This window comes from Saccopteryx leptura, chromosome 2 (genome assembly GCF_036850995.1).
Source record: "Saccopteryx leptura isolate mSacLep1 chromosome 2, mSacLep1_pri_phased_curated, whole genome shotgun sequence".
Lineage (NCBI taxonomy): Eukaryota > Metazoa > Chordata > Mammalia > Chiroptera > Emballonuridae > Saccopteryx > Saccopteryx leptura.
Genome location: NC_089504.1, coordinates 218,983,932 through 219,002,619, shown reverse-complemented (window position 1 = coordinate 219,002,619; position 18,688 = coordinate 218,983,932). Strand labels below are relative to the sequence as shown.

The 18,688-nt window shown below is 43.7% G+C and overlaps 1 protein-coding gene across 1 annotated transcript in view; it reads right to left on the bottom strand.

The window, feature by feature from the left end:
• The window catches only part of DSCAM (DS cell adhesion molecule), a 636,673-nt gene that overhangs the window by 83,073 nt on the left and 534,912 nt on the right, over positions 1-18,688 (bottom strand). The window contains exons 17-18 of the mRNA XM_066370162.1: positions 6,016-6,256; positions 4,390-4,536 (exon numbers count right to left, since the gene is read on the bottom strand). Of these exons, the coding sequence (XP_066226259.1) occupies positions 4,390-4,536; positions 6,016-6,256 (388 nt within the window). The remainder of the gene's footprint in view (positions 1-4,389; positions 4,537-6,015; positions 6,257-18,688) is intronic.

The following is an 18,688-nucleotide window of genomic DNA, read 5'->3' as shown; positions in this document are numbered from 1 at the left end:
AGAAGGCAAGTGGGGCGCCTGGTCTTTCCAAAGAGCAGCAATTAAGCCAAAGAATCACACCTGCTCATCAGTGACCATGCTAATTACAATGAGTGTTAGGGTGTTTATTCATATTGGGGGTTTATATTGCTTTGATGAACTCAGTTATCATGAACCAGGAATATGACTGCATTTAAAACCCCCATTCAAGGCCCTGGCTGGTTGGCTCAGCAGTAGAGCATTGGCCTGGCATGTAGAAGTCCCAGGTTCAGTTCCTGGCCACGGCACATAGGAGAAGTGCCCATCTGCTTCTCCACCCCTCCCCCTTCTCCTTCCTCTCTGTCTCTCTCTTCCCCTCCCGCAGCCGAGGCTCCATTGGAGCAAAGTTGGCCCGGGCGCTGAGGATGGCTCCATGGCCGCTGCCTCAGGCACTAGAATGGCTCTGGTTGCAACAGAGCAATGCCCCAGATGGGCAGAGCATCGTCCCCTGGTGGGCATGCTGGGTGGATCCCGGTTGGGCACATGTGGAAGTCTGACTGCTTCCCTGCTTCTGACTTTGGAAAAAAATATACAAAAAAAATAAATAAATAAATAAAATTCTCAATCAAAATGATCCCCAAAGATTTCTAAAACTACCCGACTGCCAGATTCAACCCTGCACAATGTCCCTCATGCCCCCTGGTAGCGGGGTGTCCCAGGTCAGGAGAGCCTCTATGATTAGCAGATACAGGGGAAATAAGAAGAAAAATTATGAAAAAAGCCAAATGCAAAGCAGCACGCTTCATTTTCCATTTTATTTTTTAGATCTGGTTCTCTTTTCATGGTTTAACATGGATATCTGTCATCTATCTCTCATAGCACCAACAGGGTTATTATTTTTTTAAATATGGGAAGTGGAGAAGAGTGTCTGGTTGGTCATCAAAGTAAAACACTATGAAATGAATCTATAAAACAAATTCAGAAATAACACTAATTCTTTTACAAAAAGCTTTTTTTTAAAAAAAATGTATATTTTGAAACAAAATAGATTTATGTATTTATTTCAACTCTCTCTCATTCTCAGAATGTGTTAAGGTAGCCACTTACCATGGCTGTGGCTGCGGTCACCCCACTTTGTATCTGTACATTACTTTGCTCTAAAACATGTTTTTCCTGAAGAAAGACAAAAGTGATGAGCAGTAGCTTGGGTTCAATGGAAGGGGTGACTTTTCAGGATGCCCCAGCAATGTCAGATAAATGGCTTTGGCTAGGTCACAAGCATTATTTAACCTTCTGGTTATGATAAAATACTCAGAAATTTCACCAACATATTGTGTGTTTAACCTATGCTATCAAAGATATGTTAACTAATTTCACTTAATCTAATCATGTTAACAATGACAAATTACTTATTAATATTTTTGAAAATGTTTGGGGCAATTGCTAATCACAGCAGCAGTAATTACCTCTGCCTCTTCTAGCCTGTGTGAGTGTGTGTGTGTGTGTGTGTGTGTGTGTGTGTGAAAGAGTATGTGTGAGTGTGCATGTGTATTGTGAGTGTGTGCATGTGTTTGTATGTATGAGAGAATGTGTGTATGAATAAAAGTGTGTAAATGTGTGTGTGAATGAGAATGTATGTGTGTGCAATATGTTTTCACGGATCAGTGGGCATAGTTCGCTACACAGTCACTATATGCTCTATGTCTGTGGAAACCTCAGGGCCACAGCCTGAGGAGTTTGTCCAAAAGCATCCAGTAATTCTGTGGAATTACCTGCTCATTCATCAGTGTTCTCTCACAGGTAGCAGGGAAGTCATGACTGTCATAAACAGGTTTCTCTCTGAGGGAAGTTAAGTATAGGACTTCTACATTAGACATTGAGCATATCACTTTGACCTTTTTAATTGATTTGAGAGAGAGAGAGAGAGAAAGAGAGATAAACACTGTTTGTTGTTCCACTTATTTATGTATTTATTGGTTGATTCTTGTATGGGCCCTAACCGGGGATCAAACCCACAACCTTGGTTTATTGGGATGACGTTTTAACCAACTGAGCTATCTGGCCAGGGCCATATCACTTTGATCTTAACACAGTGAGTAAAAATATCTTTAGAAACACTATGCATTTCCAAAGCATTATTTGTTTAAGTTTATGTGTTTGAATATGTAAGTTTTGAAAGAGTAAGAGTGTGAAGTTGACTGAACGCGATAAGCCACACCATTCATCATAGAACTAAGATACTGGCAGGCAGGCCAGTGAGCACGAGTGCTGTGTGAAAATACGAACGAAGAGTCACCACTGGGTACTGGAAGTATTTCCAATAAGAACAAAAATGGAATAATTTTAGTGTAACGCTGTCTTTAGGTGAGTGTGTTAAGGTGTTCCCTTTTATCTTGTTCAAGATGAGGAACAGGGCCCTGGCCGGTTGGCTCAGCGGTAGAGCGTCGGCCTGGCGTGCGGGGCACCCGGGTTCGATTCCTGGCCAGGGCACATAGGAGAAGCGCCCATTTGCTTCTCCACCCCCCCCTTCCTCTCTGTCTCTCTCTTCCCCTCCTGCAGCGAGGTTCCATTGGAGCAAAGATGGCCCGGGCGCTGGGGATGGCTCCTTGGCTTCTGCCCCAGGCGCTAGAGTGGCTCTGGTCACAACAGAGCGATGCCCCAGAGGGGCAGAGCATCGCCCCCTGGTGGGCAGAGCGTCGCCCCTGGTGGGCGTGCCGGGTGGATCCCGGTCAGGCGCATGCAGGAGTCTGTCTGACTGTCTCTCCCTGTTTCCAGCTTCAGAAAAATACAAAAAAAAAAAAAAAGATGAGGAACAGAAACACATATGCAATGATATACTATAGTGTTAAGTTAATAAAAGAGCTCCTTCAGCAAATTTTTGTTTTAAACTTTACATCTAGGGTGTTTTCAAAAGCTTCTTGGGGAGGAGACAGTGGAGTTGTGAAAGAATCATCTACTTAACTCTGTCCCCCAGGGGCTGGCTGTGCACTATTGGGCTTGTGGCTCTCCATTCAGGAGTCCCTCCCCTGCTCACTGGCCTAGAACATCCCCTGGGCAGACGCTGCTTCCTCAGTGTCTAGTGTGAGTCCAGCAGGGAGTAGGTGCTCAGTAAGCCCATGTGCTGCAAGGACGAGCATGTGACTCCTTCCCGAATGCCTCCCAGAGCCTGGTGCTGTGCAAGGAGCTACATTGCATATCAAGAGGAACTGGGCCTGATCCTTGGCCCAGAGAAGTGAGCCTGGTTACAGGCATGAGCAGCTAAGGCTTTGACACTGCTTTTTACTTAGCAAATTATGATAATTTTGCTAATGCCTCTTCTTTCCTCTCTTCTGGCACCAAGAGCCGAGCTCCCTGTAGCTTCTGAGGTCCATTTACCTGCTTGGCAGAGCAGAACAGGGGGTCCTGAGCAGGAGTGGGGTACAGCCAGGGGCCCTGGCTGTGTTTGCTCAAACTCAGTGATGAGCATGCACCAGGAGGCCAAACCCAATAAGAGAGGCTGAGAGACACCCGGGGATGCAGGACCCAGGGGCAGGGGTGCAGGCGGAGGCTGGAGAACGAACAGCCGGGGAGGATGTGTGTGTGGGCTGCCCACATCTGGACGTAAGCAGCGAGGTGACCTTGGGAAGCCTTTCTTGTGAGGGCTGCAGTGCAGGTGGGAACCCATCATGCTCAGGGAGGGGGGCCAGCCAGGCTCAGAAACACCAACCTCGAAAAGCAAAGACATAAACATCTATTTGAACCAAGAAACTTCTGGCCCCAATCTTGTCACTACCTGAGCAGGTACTTTGCCCAAACAGGAGAATTTCTGTACTACAACTTGAAAGAAGAAAACCCCCCCACAAAGAAACAAGAATGAGTGAGAAAAAGCAGGGGGAAGGGAGGGAGGAGGAGAGAAAGAAACAGGCAGAGAAGGAGACAGAAATGGAGAGTTATGAATATAATGGGTCCTCATGCAGAGTGATAATATTCCCCTCAAGGTGTTCCAGCATTCCTTCCAAGCCCCCTTGGAATTTAGTGACAGGAATTTAAGAAATTTCCTGCTGAGTTTTGTTGGTGATTAGGAAGAAGTCAACCTTTTAGGATATATATTCTATAGAACTTTCTAGATACAGATCAAGGTTTTGGTGCTGCTTGCAGAGGCTTGACATAGATCATTACAGTTAGGAAAACACACCTGTGCCTAGACTTCCCAAGCGCCACCCCCTCTTACACCTCTAGTTGCCTTTTGGAGGATTGTGATGCCTTGAATAGCTGTATATACCTGTTGAAATGCAGGGTGAAAAATAAGAACAGAATGATGTGCGGAAAAGAGAAAACTGTTCCCTGCTAAAGAAATGCCCTTCATGTCCTGACCCATACTAGGACCAGGGTCTGCCAATTCCATCTCATATCCTTTGGGGCAAACTCAAAGCCCTAGTTGAATCCTCTTACCTCCGTCCATGAGGTTGGCCCAGTAAATAACTCTGAACCCCTGGAGAATTCCGTTCAAGGCTTCCTTGGAAAGTGTGGACCAGGATATTGATATGCTTTCTGGTGATGTTGCTATGGCTTGGACATTTTCTGGGGGGTAACTGGGCACTGAAATTAAATAATTAGAATCTGTAATACGGTGGGTGATTTTCTTAGCAGAGCAATACTAAATAAGCAATATTAGTTTTATATTGCAATGTGCAAGCAAAAGAAAAAATGCACTTTATTCCCAAAATTAAGAAAAAATGATTATCATTCCCTCTATGCAAAAATTACGACCCAGCAAAATATTATGAGTTTATGCATATGTCCTAATAGACATCCATTCTCTCTCTTTCCAGGTGAACTACTTCCCTTTTCAGGAGGCTTCTGATCTCAGTGCATAAACGAAGACCATTGCTTGTCTGGTATACTTGACCATTAGTCTTGTACATTACTGCTTTAAGTTGCACTTACTTTGTACCATATATTCCCTCTATTTAGGAATAGCTGGCATGTAAATTGGAAGCCTAGCTTGAAAAGTGTTAAAAAGCAGGCATATAATCAAATCTTATTCACTACCCCACCCCCATCCAGCCTCCCTTTCAATACTAAAACATCCTGTCAGAGGAAAGAGAAAAAATGGACTACGATACAGGTTAGGAAAATATTTGAAGTATTTTTCACTTGGAGTTTATGCAAACCTTAATCCCTGTATCTAGGAGAGGGACAAAATATTGACTGAACCACATACATCAATGAAAAATGAGCTTCGAAGTGTAAACCAAAGGACATATTTAATCACTATGGCAAAGGTTATGAAGGCAGAAAGAAAATCCCAGCCTTCAAGTTTCTAACATTGTCGAAAATTCTAGATGTAAATCGTCATGTGCCTCCTCAAACCTAAGATCAAGTGGGTAATTGCACAGGAAACAACTGCAGTGCAAGCTGTTGCCTTAATATCTAGTACTTACTGCTTCAGCTAACCCCATATCTCATTTCTGCACCTAAAACACTGTGTCTCTGGACACCAGGATTCTGTCTGTTTTTATAAGCACTACCAGAAATGGGAGCTTTTAGGTTACCTTCAGTGTTAAAATTGAGAATTAATTCTTATGGTCACTAGGGGGCGCTCCGGCACCGTGAGATTTGCCCTAGGAAGTCCACTCATTTCCTGTTCACTGGCCTCAGATGCTTGGAAATAGAAAGCAATCACACGAAAAAAGTGGGGAGAAATCCTCCATAACATTGATTTGGGGGAAATTCTTAGAAAATCTGATTTCTGCATTCCGGTTAGATTTCCGCAGAGAGAGCACGTGGTTTCACTAGGGAAAAGCCCAAGTCTTATTTTGAAACAAATGATGTAGATATTGGAAAGGAAATGGATTTTGGCTTTGCAATCGAGATGTGTCAAGGGTGGAACCCAATCAATGCAGTCCTCGAGTTAATAAGGGCAAGCTTCCCCACCGGAGACCCTCTCCCTGCAGGTCCAGCTGTCTGTGCCTGTCACTGCAGGGTCAGCAGGGGCCAGGCTGGGGGCCACCAGCACCCGACCAGAACAAGCCCTGGAGGAAGGAAAGCCACGAGCCGTGGTCCAGGAGAACCTACCATCCTCGAGGGTGGTGGTGATGATTTCCTGAGAAGAAGGTCCCGTTCCAGCCCGGTTGCATGCTTGCACCACCAGGCCGTACTGGGTGAACTTATTTAGGTTGTCCAGGGTGTAAATCTCACTGTCCCCAGTGGTGTCAATACTGATAATGTTGAATTGGAAGTTGCCCCCAGTGCTGTACTCGCGGTAGCCTATTTGGTAGCCTCGGATAATCCCATTTTGCAAATGTTTCTTGGGAGCCTAAACCGGAAAGAGAAAAGGACACTATAGAATACTCGACAGGATGGAAGCCAGCAGCTGACCCTTCATTAGGGAAACAAAAATAAACCAAATAACCAGGGGAAAGACAACAGGGTGGGGTGATGGTGACAGTGTTAGCAGAAGCCACCACACGGAGAGTGATTGCTCTGGGCCAGGCACCCTTCCTTCTCCCGGGTGAATGTGGCGGCCCTCACCAAAACTCTGTGATACAGAAGGTCACACAACATGAGGGACAGACAGAGGCAGATTTAACGGGGGGCACACTGGGCACACGCCCTGGGCCCCGATTTCTGAAGGGCCCTGCAAAACCCCAAGTTTACACTTTTTTTTTTTATTGACAAGGGGCTCAATATTTTCTTTAGCACCCAGGGCCTCAACCAACCTTAATCCATCTCTGGAGACAGAGGGGACATGGCCCCAGAGCCTGTGCCCTCCACCCTTCAGTCATGCTTCCCCAGCCAACTTCTCTAATCAGTGGGGAAGTGTTTCGAAGGTGGATTGTGTCTGTGGTGTCTCCGCACACACCAGTCAACACGCGATTGCAATCACCCGGCAAGATTGACTGAGCTGGCCACTCAGCCAGGTTGTTCTCGGCAGTGGGGGACAGAAGCATTTTTGTTTGTTTGACTTTTTTAAATGGTCCCTGCCCTCTTGGAGCTCACACACTAATGGAGTATTCCAGAATAAAGGTGTTTCTGGATTGAAAGCTGGATGTGGAAGGGAGTCCACTGCTGACAGGAAGGCAAACTCTTTCATTAAGTCTGAAGTCACTTTGGAATTATTTTATGGCAATTTAAACTGGGTGGGGGAAGCCAGAGATCACTCTTCTCTGCTAATGCTAAAGGGCACGCTGAGTCACAGACAGAAGAGTTTGGGCTGACACGTTGGCCTTTTAGGAGAAACCAGACTCTCTGCAAATGTGCTATAAGAATGACACCAAAGTGATGGTGTTAAGTAATAAAGGTTTTGTAGACTTTCAAGCAGTCAACAGATGCGTGTCTGTGCATACGAGTAAATGTGTTTGTGTGTATTTGTGTTAGGTCTGTGTGTGCTTATATTGAGTGTGCATGTGTGTGTATGTTTGTGAGTAGGTATGTGTGTAGTCAAGTGTGCATGTGTTTTTGTTACATCTGTGTGTATTTATGTGTGAGTGTGCATGCATGTGTGTGTGCACGTGTGTGCACGTACAGGTGCATATGTATATTTCAGTACAAAGCATGGGTTTAGACCTCTCAGGGCTCTGAAATGCTTTCTCTTCCCTGACAATGCTTCACACACAGTCCAGTTGGACAGAGGAAATAAACACTCAGGGAACTGTAGAGAAATCTGAAGTGTCCAAGTGTGTGGTACTGGATGGTAAGGGCTTGCAGGCTTCCAGAAGTGGTGACAAGAGAGTGGCAAGAAGCAGCCAGAAGAGGCAGACCCCAGGTGGGCAAGGAAGGGTGGCCGGTGCTCTGCAAGAGGATGGGAGGGAGTGGTGGGCGGAGCCTGTGGAAATGGCAGGGTTAGAATGGCATGGACGGTGCCTAACGCACAGCAGTGGGACCCTGCAGACAGAGAGCCTACAAGTGGAGCTGCCTGGTGGGGCGAGTCCTGGGTCAGCTGCAAAATATGAACCAGCGTCCACAGTGAGAAGGCAGAAGAAGGCTGTGAGCAGATAGCAGCATTAATGAACTCAGCAAATATTTATGGATTTGCCTAACATGCCAACCTCCCAATGGGATTAGATGCCTCCGGCTGTCTTTAGGTGTTAGTCTAAGCTACACAAGAGAAGGAAAATCACATTTATCTTTAAAGTAAGTTTCCTCATTTACGATTTTCTTGGATTCTCATGGCTTTTTGCATCCAGAGTGATTTCATGTATTAACACAGTGCTAACAGATATAACAGTCACATTGGCACAGTTAGACCCTAACATGAGGGCTCATACCTTTGTTACTACAGGCAAATGCCTATGTGGTGTTGACTTTACATGATTAACTATGACTTTTCACTTCACTTTGAAATTGGATATGAAGATTTTAGATTTTGAGAATTTGATGACTTGGAATTTGTTTTAACTAAACCACTGAACTGCATTTGTATCATTTACTTAATTAATACAATTAATCTTCCTGCAAAAGTCATCTAAAAGGCAAATTTAAAACAAATATTCTTCTATTGCACATAGTTTTTAAATGTTAAGTTCAGTGACACCAATACAAAGGCCATATATATATATATATATATATATATATATTTTTTTTTTTTTAAGTTAGGTTTATACCCATTAAGTATTTTAATTTTTCAATTGGCTCTCTGTGAGGCTTTAAGCCCTTCCTAAGCTACAGGTTAGGACCCCAGCATGGGTCTGTGAAGTCAGGCCAAGGAGGAAGCCTGGGGAGTGGAGAGAGGTGCTTGCTTACAGCAACCAGTTTGACATGGAGCTCCTTGGGTTGGGGGGATTAGCCACTCCTGTGGTCTGTTTGCACAAGTAGGTGGAGGAATCTCCTCTTTTGCCCCCCCCCTCCATGGGTAAAAAAACCCATTCTAACTAGCTTAAGTATGATAGACAACACAGGTGGCTCTGTTCTGTTCAGTTTCAATATTTTGATAAAAATAAATAAACCATCCGGTGCATTTCCCTCAGAACTGAATTTTAACCCTGTAGTTCTAGAGTGATGTGAAGTTAGTATTCCTGGTTAGTCTTCTGAGCCCATTTATTTGGACCATGTCATCTATTTCTTTTTCTTCCTAAAAACAAAGATTCCAGAGAGTTTGTTCATGTGTTCAGCCAGCTGGTGGGTAACATATATTTTCAATAAGGATCATTTAAGACAAGACCTACATATTTATAGTAAATATCACCTGGTAACTGAGGTCTCTGAATACATATTAAAAGATGACTTTGGAAAGTAAGTGAATGAAAACAAAACAAACTAAACTTTTCATTCTACAGTCAAGAATTCAACAATGTGAGTCCCTTCCTACACAAACATGTTTGACTTTCCCGGCTGCCGCGATACGTGAGGATTCTGTTTTTACCTTCTCTCAAATCCCTTTGAATGGACCACAATTCTAAGAGCAGGCCTTGACTATTCACTGCTATGCTTCTCATGTAAGAATTCATTGTCTTTCTGTGTTAAGTTTTCTTCTTCCTTTCATTTACCTCTGGGTCCAGCAATGAGCCCAATTTCTTTCCAGTCACCTCTGGTATCTGCCACATGCAGCCTTTTCTCTCCCCTTTCCAGCCTGGCATTTGCCCCTTACTGAAGTCTCTCTTTCATCCTTCCTGGCACCATTCTCCAGCTTCCAAGCCCCTCCCAACCCCCACTCCCTTTAAGAACCTGTCTCTTTTTATCTCCATGACAACAGTAGCACCTGTCTTCTATGCATCCATCCAAATCAGCCTGCAAGCTGCCCTTTGCCGACTCTCCACTCTTGAGAGAGAAATGGAGAAGGCAGGGATATGCAAACATGTACAGCACCATCGTGGGTGTGAATGATGAGAACAGGCATCTCTTCTTCAGAAAACCGCCAGCCAAGTCCTGTTTCCTGAACACGCCCCTCACCCTCCCCATTGCAGGCGAATGGACTTTGCTCAAAGCCGGGATGCACCTGCTGGTGGGGAGCTGAGAGCGTCCACTGCAGAATTCCACATCTCAAAATGCAGCATCGCTTCGGCACATTGAGAAATTCAGTTGAAAACAGAATTGAAAATTCCTTTTAGATTCCTCCAAAATCACCTAGAATGTAACCTGCCCCATTTCCTTTTGCGTACAGGGTGGAGGACTGCTGTTGCATCTCTGTGCCCTCCCTCCAGCTGCTGCCTTCCTGCTCCTCATAAACAGCAGGAAGGGCTGCCTGTTCCGCACAGGCATCTGTGTGGGGAGACCTGGTGACTCCGTGATTAAAGAGGGACCCGGGCTTGCAGAGCTGAATTCAGGCTTGCGCAGTGTGATAGGGAAGTGATACAGGAGAGGTGCTCTTCCAAACAAGGGCAGAAGATTCCCAGAGAAAGGGGCACATCATCTGAGCCTGAAGGAAGACCAGCCTTTGCTGAGGACACGGTGACAATAACAATCAGCTTACACCACTGTTAACCGGGAACCAGAGACAACCCGGGAATGGAGAATGAAGCTCAGGGTGACCCAGCCGAAAGAAACTGTAGCACCTGTCAGGTGGGGGTTGGCAGGAGTGTAGAGGGAGCTCAGGGGACACTCAGATCCCATCCTGACCTTCAGATCAGAAATGCATGCTGGGGCAGGGAGCTGGTGACCTGTGCTTTATTTTCACAAGTCCTCCGGGGATTCTGGGGCATGCTCAAGTCGGAGACCCTCTCCTGTCTTTGGGGAGTCATTAAAAAGTTTAGAATTGGCCTCGCTTGGGATGGTTGATTTAGTTAAAAGGCAATGACTCTGCATTCCCTGATTTTTCAGATCACCAGTAACCCAATTCCCTGTTCTCTCTCTACAGAACAAAAGGGAATGAATGGATATAGGACTGGAGCCTTTCATGGTCCTGCAAGTCACATGGCACAGGGACTCTGCTGCACATGGGGCTGGTTGGAGGGGAACAGGTGCCTTGCTGGACAGGGTAGGGATGTTGGCTCAGCTGAGACTCACAGTGCAGCTTTGCTCAGTGAGTGGACCATGACTTTGATGGAGTCATGTCAGAGAGGGAAGAAACCTCCCATCAAAGTGTGTTTTTATTTCTGTCTTTTCTTAGAATCGCATTACACTAAATACAGAGTTTGCATCACAGATCTCATACAGGATATGTATAGCCATGCATTGCTCAATGTGGTTGTCCATCGAGGGCTGGGAAGACTGAGGGGTTGACATACTATGAAGTAAATAGTGGACACGTGATCTTACAATAAGATGTACTTAGAACAAAGGGGCTATTTAATTCAGATTTGAGGAATAATGATGAATGACAGAGGTTGGAAGTACACACTATTTTGAGAAGTCAAGAGCTCTGACTTGTAGCCAATAGTCACCAAATCCTAGTTAGACTTGGCAGCTGAGGAGCAGGTGGCATCCAAGGGTGTGTGTGGGCTGGGGACACAAACGAAGAATTTTAGAAACAGGTTCTTAGAATGTTATGGGAAGAAATTGAGGTTAATTACTGCAAAATATGACTCCATTGATTCCATTTCTAAACTAATAGGGTAGCTTTCGTTTCATTTGTTCATCCATCCATCCATCCTTTCATCCAACCAATAAACATTAGCTGAATAGCTACTCCTGCTGGGTCCCTCCTTTTTTGTGTGTGAATTTTGCTGTCCTTTGCCCATCACACTGTCTAGTAGCCACACATTGCATTTCTTACCAGCCATAAAGGCTTACCTATGAGTGGTGTCTGCCAATGACCCAACAAAGGAATTCAGGGCACATATGCAGAACAGGGTTTGTTCTGTATAAAGCATCTCTGGGAGCTGGTCTCTGGGAGTATATCCCACCTAACCTCACATCCTCTAGAGATGCTCTGACTTTTTCTTATGGTTCTCTTGTCAACTCAGGTAGCTGGTAAGGAGAGGGATGGGGCTGCTGCAGTTCAGAGGGGCGAGACAGAACTTCTGAGCCAGCCATGAGTGTCCCCGAGCCTGGGAGTGAGGTCAGTCAGAGATGTGGCAGGGGGAGTAGAGGTGCCCTGGGTTCAGACCAGGGAAAGAGAGCGAGAGGAGGGGGTCTGCAGGAGAAGTTTCTTTGGGCCACAGAGGGTATAGCCAGGGCCCCACTAGGAAATAATCCCCCTGGGGACGGTGAGATTTGGGGGACTGGTCCAGCCTGTACCCTAAGTCTTAAGGCAATGGAAATTTCAAGGGAAAGGGGTTTTGGTGTAGATGGTCAGAGGGAATGTGTACTAGTCTGGGATCCTAAGGATGGGACCCAACTATTTAGTCATAGCTGAGTGATCCCAGAAGGCTTGCTCTCTCCCATGTAGATGAGGGGATGGTACCCAACCTGGAGTAGCTCCCTGTAGGTAAAGGGAGCCCTTTTATTTTCAAGAGAATGCCCTAATAAGAGGAATCCCTCATAGGCATTGAAAGAATAAAAGATCAATTTTCAAAGTTTTTAATACAAAGACAAGTTTGGTCTTTACAAACATTACAGAAGGTTTCCTTGAATAGAGTAAGCTGATTACATCTTAGTGCATTAGGTTAAATGTATCTGTATTAGTGATGAGAACCTGACAGCGCATATTGTGTTTTTCTCCTTTGCTCTCTATGACCATCTAAACTAGCGGTTCTCAACCTGTGGGTCGCGACCCTGGCGGGGTCAAACGACCAAAACACAGGGGTCGCCTAAAGCCGATAAGGCGACCCCTGTGTTTTGGTCGTTTGACCCCGCCGGGGTCGCGACCCACAGGTTGAGAACCGCTGATCTAAACAGAATGTGGACATTGATGCAGAAAAGTCTCCTAGGGCAGTTGGCTCAGGTTGCCATGGTTGGAGTTCCTCCTGCAACAGACCCGGAAGACCTTGGTCCAGCCTCTCTTAAATGATGAAAGCAACATCAGATTGTTTGCCCTTGTTTTAGGAGAGATGTCCACAAGAGAGCAGATGTCATTTAATGTCTACGGAATTCTTGATTAGACATAGGTTTTTCTTTATTTCCTTTAATTTTTTTTCTAAATCTGTACTACAAGTACTAACATCTATCTCATTTGATTTCTCTGATAAAATGAGAAAAGTTATAAGCAATTTGGCTTCATGACAGCTAAAAGAATTAAGCGCATTAAATAATTAATGTGCATTCATTCATTCATTCACTCATCCTATGGAAACCTATCAATTTATTTATAGTCATGCGTGGCTTAATGTCAGGGATATACATACCCAGGCTATATGGTTTACCACCTTCATATAGGTGGTTCATCACTTATTGAAATGTCCTTATGCCTTATTCACTTTAATTTAATTTTCAGATTTGTTCTCTGTGAAAAGTGGAGATGATATATTTATGAGAACCAGTAAAATGATACATAGAGCAGTGTTTTGAATGCTTTTCTTAAAATTACTACCTACCAGTAATTAGATCATTTAACATTTTTATTTATTTGTCAGGCATAATTTAATAATATTTGCATTTACTGGGATATCTTTTTATCAGTAAGGACCGTGCTGTGCAGAACCATCAGAGGGCTGAGTGTCCAGGGTAGGAATCAAAATCTGGGTTGTCATTTAAGGGACCAACCTGCTACTCTGAACTGCTCTCACATCCTTTGTCCTCACAGTTATCAAGTCCCTGCTGTGAGTTGAGTAGAAAGAGACTGTCGTTTAGATGTGCTGTTATTTGTCTATAATATACTGAAAAGGACACTCAGGTTGAAACTAGTGAAAAGGGTTCAAGTTTAAGCAATGACAAAGTAACTTGCTCAAGGTCATTTTTATGAGATGTAGAGATCAGAGTAGTATTTAATTTTCTTAAAGTTTAATCCCAAGTCTTTTTTATATGTTAAAGCAGGAGTCCCCAAACTTTTTACACAGGGGGCCAGTTCACTGTCCCTCAGACTGTTGGAGGGCCGGACTATAAAAAAAACTATGAAGAAATCCCTATGCACACTGCACATATCTTATTTTAAAGTAAAAAAAAAAAAAAAAAAGGAACAAATACAATATTTAAAATAAAGAACAAGTAAATTTAAATCAACAAACTGACCAGTATTTCAATGGGAACTATGGGCCGGCTTTTGGCTAATGAGATGGTCAATGTCCAGTTCCATATTTGTCACTGCTAGCTGTAACAAGTGATATGACATGCTTCTGGAGCCGCGACGCATGCGTCCCGCCTCACCGGAAGTAGTACTGTATGTGAGCGACGCCACATATAGTGCTCCTCTCACTGATCACCAATGTAAGAGGTGCCCCTTCCGGAAGTGCGGCGGGAGCCGGATAAATGACCTCAGGGGGCTGCATGCGGCCCACGGGCCATAGTTTGGGGACCCCTGTGTTAAAGTATTCTTACTATACACAATTAACTTGCCATAGATGCTTTTAACATATGCTGATCCTACTTTATGTGTACTGTAATGACATTGTCAAGTTATAGTTTTACATATACTCTTCATTTTTCATTGTAAGTAGTACATAGTCATACGCATATGACACCAAGTTTTTATAGCTAAAATTATAGTGTACTTAAGAGGATTAAGCAATCTTTAATATTATCCTGACCATTAGCAATTTTTATCTTGATAGCCTAATTTTAGAACTTAATCCATTTATAAAATGTGATGTTGATGAACTCAGTCAAGAAAGACCTCTAGAGCGATATTTTAATTGTAGCCTCATGGTTCCTACTCATTACTTATATTTGCATTTATGATAATAGGTTCCCTAGGTAAAGGGGAAAAATGCCATTTTTACTCCTAACTAATTGTAACCTACTAGTTCATAACCAATTTATAACCTAACCATCCTAAAAGAGAATGAGGAAAGTGCCCACCCTGCGATGTCATACACTATGCCAAGTTCCCTTGGGGAACTTGGGGGCTCAATGTAAAGCTTTCGGTAGAAATCACCTGAAAGGCTTGCCAAATGAGGAATGTAAGTGGCCTTGGTCCTAGTCTTTTGTCCAAGTTCAATTTCTGTCCTGTCAGGGTCAATTAGCTGGAGAGGTACAGCCTTTCCACTGGGACTGAATAGAGACGTGCTCCCTGTGCAGAGTCTCAGCCAACACCTCTCCTCAGCATGTCTGGGTGTCAGACCTGGATCTTGCACTCTTGGCAGCCGAACTGCTTTGGAAAGGTGGGCAGCATCTTCTCCCTGTACTCTCAGGCAGGCAAACAAGACAACTGCCTGCTGAGGTCAGGCGGCCAGCCAGGACACTTGCGTGGCCAGGCTGTTGGCTCTGCTCTGGAACAGATAACTGGGGTCCTTGGAGAAGGCCAATCACAGGACTACACCAAGAGGGCCAATTCAATATGGACAGATGAAGAGAGATGCAGGCTATATTCCAAATGATGACAATAAGTGATGAATGGTTTTATGAAAAGTCTCTTTATATTTTGTATGTGCACAAGAAGTTAAGATGCAAATATAGTCAGGTCAAGAGTACAGCAGTTGCCAAAGGAAAAGCTACCCTTCTTCATATTAATATTTTAAAGTGAAAGTAAACACTGGAGAGATTCATGAATTTGTTTAACACAATTCACTGTGCTTCTACTGAGGATATAGTGAACAAAGTATCTCCTCTACCTTCACAGAATTTACAGATTAATCATCTGCAAGAAGTCAAGAGAGAATGATCCTACTCTATATGCATGACTAAAAGATTTTGAAAAATTTTTTTTTTTAATAGTCTCTTGTTACAAGGGAAGGAAGTCAGACAAGTTCATATCAGGAGGGCTGTTAATTCCTTAAATCAGGGGTCGGGAACCTTTTTGGCTGAGAGAGCCATAAACGCCACATATTTTAAAATGTAATTCCATGAGAGCCATACAATGACCCATGTATGTTATGCATTATCCAATAAAAATTTGGTGTTGTCCCGGAGGACAGCTATGATTGGCTCCAGCCACCCGCAACCAGGAACATGAGTGGTAGGGAATGAATGGATTGTAATACATGAGAATGTTTTATATTTTTAACATTATTATTATTTTTATTAAAGATTTGCTGTGAGCCAGATGCAGCCATCAAAAGAGCCACATCTGGCTCGCGAGCCATAGGTTCCGACCCCTGCCTTAAATACTTGTCCGGCATGTTGGTCATCAGGTTTTTTTAAAATCTTTTTTTAAGACTCTTTTTGTTCATTTCAGAGGAGAGAGGAGAGAGAGAGAGAGAGAGAGAGAGAGAGAGAGAGAGAGAAGGGGTAGAGGAACAGGAAGCATCAACTCCCATATGTGCCTTGACCAGGCAAGCCCAGGGATTCAAACTGGCGACTTCACCATTCCTGGTTGATGCTTTATCCACTGTGCCACCGCAGGTCAGTCTTCGTCAGGCATTTTCTTTTTTTTTTAATTAAGTAGAGGTGGAGAGGCAGAGACAGACCTCCATATGCACCCCAACCAAGATCCACCTGGCAAGCTCCCTACCAGACAATGCTCTGGCCATTTGGAGCCACTACTCCATTGCTCAGCAACTGAGCAATTTTAGCACCAGAGGCAAGGCCATGGAGCCATCCTCAGTACTGAGGGCCAACTTTGCTTGAACCAATTGAGCTATGGTTGTGGGAAGGGAAGAGAGAGAGAGAGAGAGAGAGATACAGAGAGAGAGAGAGAGAGAGAGAGAGAGAGAGAGAAGAGATGAAGAAGGGCAGAAGCAGATGGTAGCTTCTCCTGTGTGCCCTGACCAGGAAGTGAACCCAGACTTCCACACACTGGGCCAATGCTCTACCACTGAGCTAACCAGCCAGGGCCCTCATCATCAGGCTTTTTAATAAAGATGCTATAAATCTAACCCTAGAGCCAATTGATTAGTTCATAGAAGTATACATTTTTAAAGTTTTCATGGCCTGAGGATTAAATGGAGAGCTAAAAAGATCACGAAGCAGAATGAATCCAAGGCAGCTATTTTGAATTTCAACTACTGTAGGTGAAAATGTACACTGAGCCTGTTTTCTCTAACTTAAGTGGGGTTGAGAAAGTTTCTAGTATGAGGTTGTGAGGACTAGGAAGAGAAAGTAATATTTGTTGTAATACTACACATGCGCCCACATCTTGGTGCTACACACTAACCTGCTTATCAGTTGCTTAGAAGCCCACGAGGCTGAGTCAGACAGCCTGGGTGGGGGTCCTCGCTCTGACAGCCCTCAGATCTTTGGCAAGTCCTTCCAGCTTTAGGATCCCCTCCGTACAGAAATGGATACACCCAGTGCTCAGATGTCATGGCATAATGTATGCAAGAGATGAGTGCAATGCTTAGAAAGATGCCTTTCCCAAGGACCCAGGACATAGTGATGCTAGCAGGTGCTCCTTTTCCAATGTGCAAGCCATTTCTTGGAGATGGAGGGGTTTAAATGTAAAAGTCAAAATGTAAAAGTGGAGCCGACAGTTTATTAAATCATTACGGTGAAGGTCACCAGTTTTAAATGGCAGACCTAGCCCTTTCCCTACTGTCAGAGCTCATTTCTGAAGCACATAACATATTGTAATGATGCCTCAATTAGTTGGAATTATTGGGGATTGTAGAGATACGGTGTTCCAGTTACAATCTATTCTTCAGATATTGTTGATATTTAATTACATTTCTAAATACTAAATATCCATATTTGGTGGAAATCGTGCATCTCTTCTGTAACATTCCTTATTTTAAATAAAACCCGGCCAGAGGGGATAAGACTGAGGCTCAATAAAGTGGTAAAATTATTTTCCGGATTTTTATCCTGAGCCATCAGCTTCACAATTGTTTTCGGCATTGCAATATTTAAGCTATTGAAAATTTTGTGTTTTGGGACAGCCTGTGGCTCTAAGAAAATTTCTCATTTGAAACAAAACGTACATTGATAGGAAAAAAAATCTCTGCCTAATTTCTCTCTGGAGAAATGTTTTGGGATATCTATACTGATTAGACTAAACATTAAATATTCCTCAAACTGAAGGTTTAATCTATGAGCACATGCAAACAGCAGGGAAACTCCTTAATTTGCATCAAACTGGGTGAGTTGATTCTGAGACTGTACAGAGGACAAGGTGACAGGCACAGATTGACAAAAGAGATTTGTCCTGTCAGTATTTTTATACTTAGAAGATAGACTAAAATCAGAATTTCCTGAAAAAGAAACAAAACAAAAAGAAAACGCCAAAGAATTCTTGAGTTTTGCCATTTTCAGGTACTTAACCAAATATATTGTTATCAATAATGTGCAATTTTAAGTATTATTGTTTCTGATTTTGAAATCAGAAAAGCATGCAGCAAAACATACAAGAAAGGCAGCTGAGTGTGCTTATGCAGGCCCTCTTCCTTCTGCAAAGGGTGTGGGGTAAGAGCAACAGGAATCTCTACTATCCTTCACTTTATTTTTATTTTATATAGAACCACTTACATTAGCTCTTGAATTCCTGTCAAGGTACTGCTTTGCATTTTTATTTAACTGAAAATATGTAAGAGATGTTAAGAGCCCATTCTGAGCCTTCTTGCATAATAATTTAGGCAGTTAAATGTGGCGCTGCTTGGACATCTTCCTGTGGGCTGACATTCCAAGGGATGTGCCAATGGCCACTTCCTCTAGGATTTAACACAAATTTCTTGGATCACTGTTGTTATTTGCTATTCAATAAATTATAGTAGAAAACCACATGTGAAGTGGTCTGTCTGGTACACTGAGCACAGATCACATCTGGGTGTCCGCCACTGTACAATCAAAGACATTTTACCGCCTCACGAACTAGACCCAGATCATATCACAGCCCGGTGTTTGAGATACCGAGAGCTAGGACGCCTTCTCCATGGCAGTTTCTGAAAGGCAGGCTTCAGAGGCTGGT